The sequence below is a fragment of the Notothenia coriiceps genome, unplaced genomic scaffold (assembly GCF_000735185.1).
Source record: "Notothenia coriiceps isolate Sejong01 unplaced genomic scaffold, NC01 NC01_scaffold00027402, whole genome shotgun sequence".
NCBI classification, from domain to species: domain Eukaryota; kingdom Metazoa; phylum Chordata; class Actinopteri; order Perciformes; family Nototheniidae; genus Notothenia; species Notothenia coriiceps.
In genome coordinates, this window is record NW_011360103.1 from 1 (window position 1) to 3,443 (window position 3,443).

Consider the following 3,443-nt stretch of genomic DNA (forward strand, 5'->3'; position numbering starts at 1 on the left):
AGGAGAGAGGAGGGGAAGCAGCAGGCGGTTAGAGAAATGAGAACTCCTCTCCTCTGAGCGGTCATTTTAAAGAGACGTCCATTAATGATGACAGGAGGCACAGCAGCCCTCTGTCTGATGGACAGATGTGTTCATGACGACTTATATATTTACTTTAATTCATTCACAGTGCGGTATAATGAGACAATAACAGGCTACAGATGCGGACATATACACACACATATATTTAAATAAATATATACAATTTAAAGTATGAGAGCACTCTCATACTTTTTCAGCGCTGCATGCACAGTGTAGTTGCGCAGTGTAGTTTTTACAGTCACCGTTCACTTAGACAGTGAGAGGGAGGGGCATGATTGGGTTTTGTCCCTCATGGCTCTAAACAGCTCAATAGGCACACACTGTAGACACTAATTAGAAGAACACAGACTAAAACAGCAATGTACAGACGAATCAGAGGATTAAACATGATCTTAAAATATATTTTATAATTTACATTTTTGTATTTTTTTGTAATCATTATTTGTAATACTTTCTGCTGACACTAGGTGGGGCTGTGCCCCTAATGACCAGTCGCCACTGTATATAGTATATAAAACTATGCACTCGTATCTACACGACCTACAGAAATGCAAAAGTTCAAAGTAATTCTGTCTTTCTGTTTACCGCATAATTTATTAGAATACATTTCATAACATGTAAGAGAGAGTTTTCAATAACATATCCGTATTTATTTATTTCTCCAAGTTATTTTTTTGTGTGCACTCAAGGGTATCAAACAGGCGTTTGTTTAATAATTTTAAGATTGGCTTTTACCCATTTCTGTAAATGTATTCTTCATATATGATGCAGAGAGATTTATGGTATTGTTTTACATGTTTCTCTCCATTCTTCCTTCGGTCAATGGTGTCGCAGTTTCTCATGTCTCCCGTCTCTATGCGTACGCATGGGTCAGAAACTGGCGTACGCCATCCTTTGATCGTACGCTGCGTTTATAAGGAACCCGGGAACTGGATCAGTGTTGAATGCTATCTATTACTTTATCCTATTCTTCATCTCCAGCTGTGGTTTTCAACCTGTTAACAGCACCAGCTACTGCTATATTTTACATGGTCATTTATTTAAAATATACTTCTTTTTTTCTACCATGTTGTACTTATCTGTTACTTGTTTTTTTCACTTATTGTGTTTAATTATTAATAACGTGTCTACTTTTTTTATATAATATGTAAGTCAACTCTTTTTTAGTTAATCTGAACTATACTCTTGCTGTTTCAATTTGTCCCATTGCGGGACAAATAAAGGAATTCTAATAATGGCTACTTAAACACCAATGGATGCAAGCATGGATTATGATCTCAGTGGTAACTACGTTCCTCTGGGAGGTGCATTGGGGGACTGCCACGATGTAAACGGCTGTACAGAAGCTGTATCATCATGTGTCTGATCATGTGACTGTGCTCTGTGTTGTAGCTGCACATCGTGGACGGAGCTCTGCTGCGCTCCAACCCTGCACTTGTGATGGAGGGAATCCAGAGATTCCTCGGGGTCACTCCCATCTTCAACTACACCCAGGCTCTAATGTTCGTAACTCACTCACACACATTATGCACATTGGAAGTTCAACATTTAGATAGAAAACATTAAAAAAAATTGAAGAGAGTTAAAACCAGCATATGTTTCCATACATCACGTGTGAAATAAACTGTTGTTGTCAACAGGTACGATGACAGCAAAGGTTTCTGGTGTCAGCGTGAGGGAGGTCGAGCCAAATGTCTGGGGAAGAGTAAAGGCAGGAAGTACCCGGAGATGAGTCCTGAGGTACATCTCACTCTGCTTCACTCAATGAGCCAACAGAAGCATTTAAACAATGATTTTGGTCCACTTAAACTTGGCTCTTGTCTCTACTCTATAAGTAATAATACAATTGTACAATGTTTACATTAATACAATATTGTGGCACCTGGACCTGTTTTCAACACACTGTAGGAAGCACTGCAGTAGAGCACCAACCATGTGTTACTCCGCTGCTGAAAGTAGTCCCCTACAAATGCACCATAACATATTAGAAACTACAGAGAGCAACTGTTTGAGGGAATGAGCTGCTTCTAGAGGTTAAAACCTTCAGTAGGAAACAAAGACAGGACTAACAATTTTTTTTATGGAATTATAATTATTTTAAAATAACAAAAACATAGAATAACAACCTTCAAATCCCAGCAGTCCGTGAAGCACTGCAGAAACCCCCCAGCAGAATATCATTACACTTTGAACTACTGTGGACCGACCTCTGACATTTCCCAATCTCTTTTTGTGTGTGTTCACGCAGTCCCGTACCTTCCTGAATGAATACTACCGCGAGCACAACATGGAGCTGCTGCGTCTGCTGAATCGGTTGGGCCACCCACTGCCGTCCTGGCTTCGCCAAGAACTCCAAAGCACGAGCTGGAGCTGAGGCCAGCTCTCACACACAAACACACAGACACGCGACAGGAAGGCTGGGACTAGTGCCCGGACGAACCCAACACTCGACTCTGGATGAAACTGGAGTCCCTGATCTGGAAACAGCAGAAGTTCAATGTGAAGGTTTCTGCTGCTCACCGGAGAGGAGACAGTTCAGATTGTGGCTCTGCAGAGGACCCCAGAGGACAGCTTTAGTGGCACTGGGTCGTGTGTGTGTGTGTGTGTGTGTGTGTGTGTGTGTGTGTGTGTGTGTGTGTGTGTGTGTGTGTGTGTGTGTGTGTGTGTGTGTGTGTGTGTGTGTGTGTGTGTGTGTGTGTGTGTGTGTGTGTGTGTGTCCACAGACACTCACCTTAATGTGAGTCTTATTGTGTATGACCCGTTACAGACACACACACACATCTACCTGCAGGTTCCTGTCCTCTGCACACATTTAAAGTGGGTGAAGCTGTGTGATGACAGGTGGATGTAAATAACATGTGGTGGATGTTCTGCAGGCTTCGCCCACACTGTCAGCCAGTAGCTGTCTCACTGTCCTCTCACTGAGCTAAAGGTCCTGACTGATGGTGGACTGCTCTCTATGTCGGCTAAAGTCTCCATTTAATCTCCAGCTTTTGTATGTAAGATTGATTAAATATGAGTTGTTAACCTAATTAGCATAGATGATGAAGAGTATATATACTTGTGGCGCAGTGGGTTTTGCGTTGGTGTTGGGATCAGGGTTCAAACCCCACTGCAGTCAGCATGTCGTTGTGTCCCTGAGACACTTCCCCCCAAAGTGCTCCTGTGGGGATTGCCCACAGTATTGAGTATGTAAGTCGCTTTGGATAAAAGCGTGTAACAAGTGACATGTAATGTAATGTAATGATGCTGAATGAGATTGAGCTGCCTGACAGGAAACAACAGCTCTCCCTGGTGGAGGATTTGCGCAGGCTTCCTGCTTCACATTGGAAGCTGCCCAGTTCAACCAGTAAGTTGTGTGT

General features: G+C 42.5%; 1 protein-coding gene across 1 annotated transcript; it reads left to right on the forward strand.

Moving 5' to 3' along the window:
• The first annotated feature begins 1,448 nt into the window (after window positions 1-1,448).
• Window positions 1,449-3,217, forward strand: LOC104957574 (bifunctional heparan sulfate N-deacetylase/N-sulfotransferase 4-like). The gene is made up of 3 exons (XM_010785216.1): window positions 1,449-1,583; window positions 1,722-1,821; window positions 2,330-3,217. The coding sequence occupies exons 1-3, from the start codon at window positions 1,522-1,524 to the stop codon at window positions 2,453-2,455; spliced, it is 288 nt and encodes a 95-aa protein (XP_010783518.1). The 5' UTR covers window positions 1,449-1,521; the 3' UTR covers window positions 2,456-3,217.
• The last annotated feature ends 226 nt before the right edge of the window (window positions 3,218-3,443 follow it).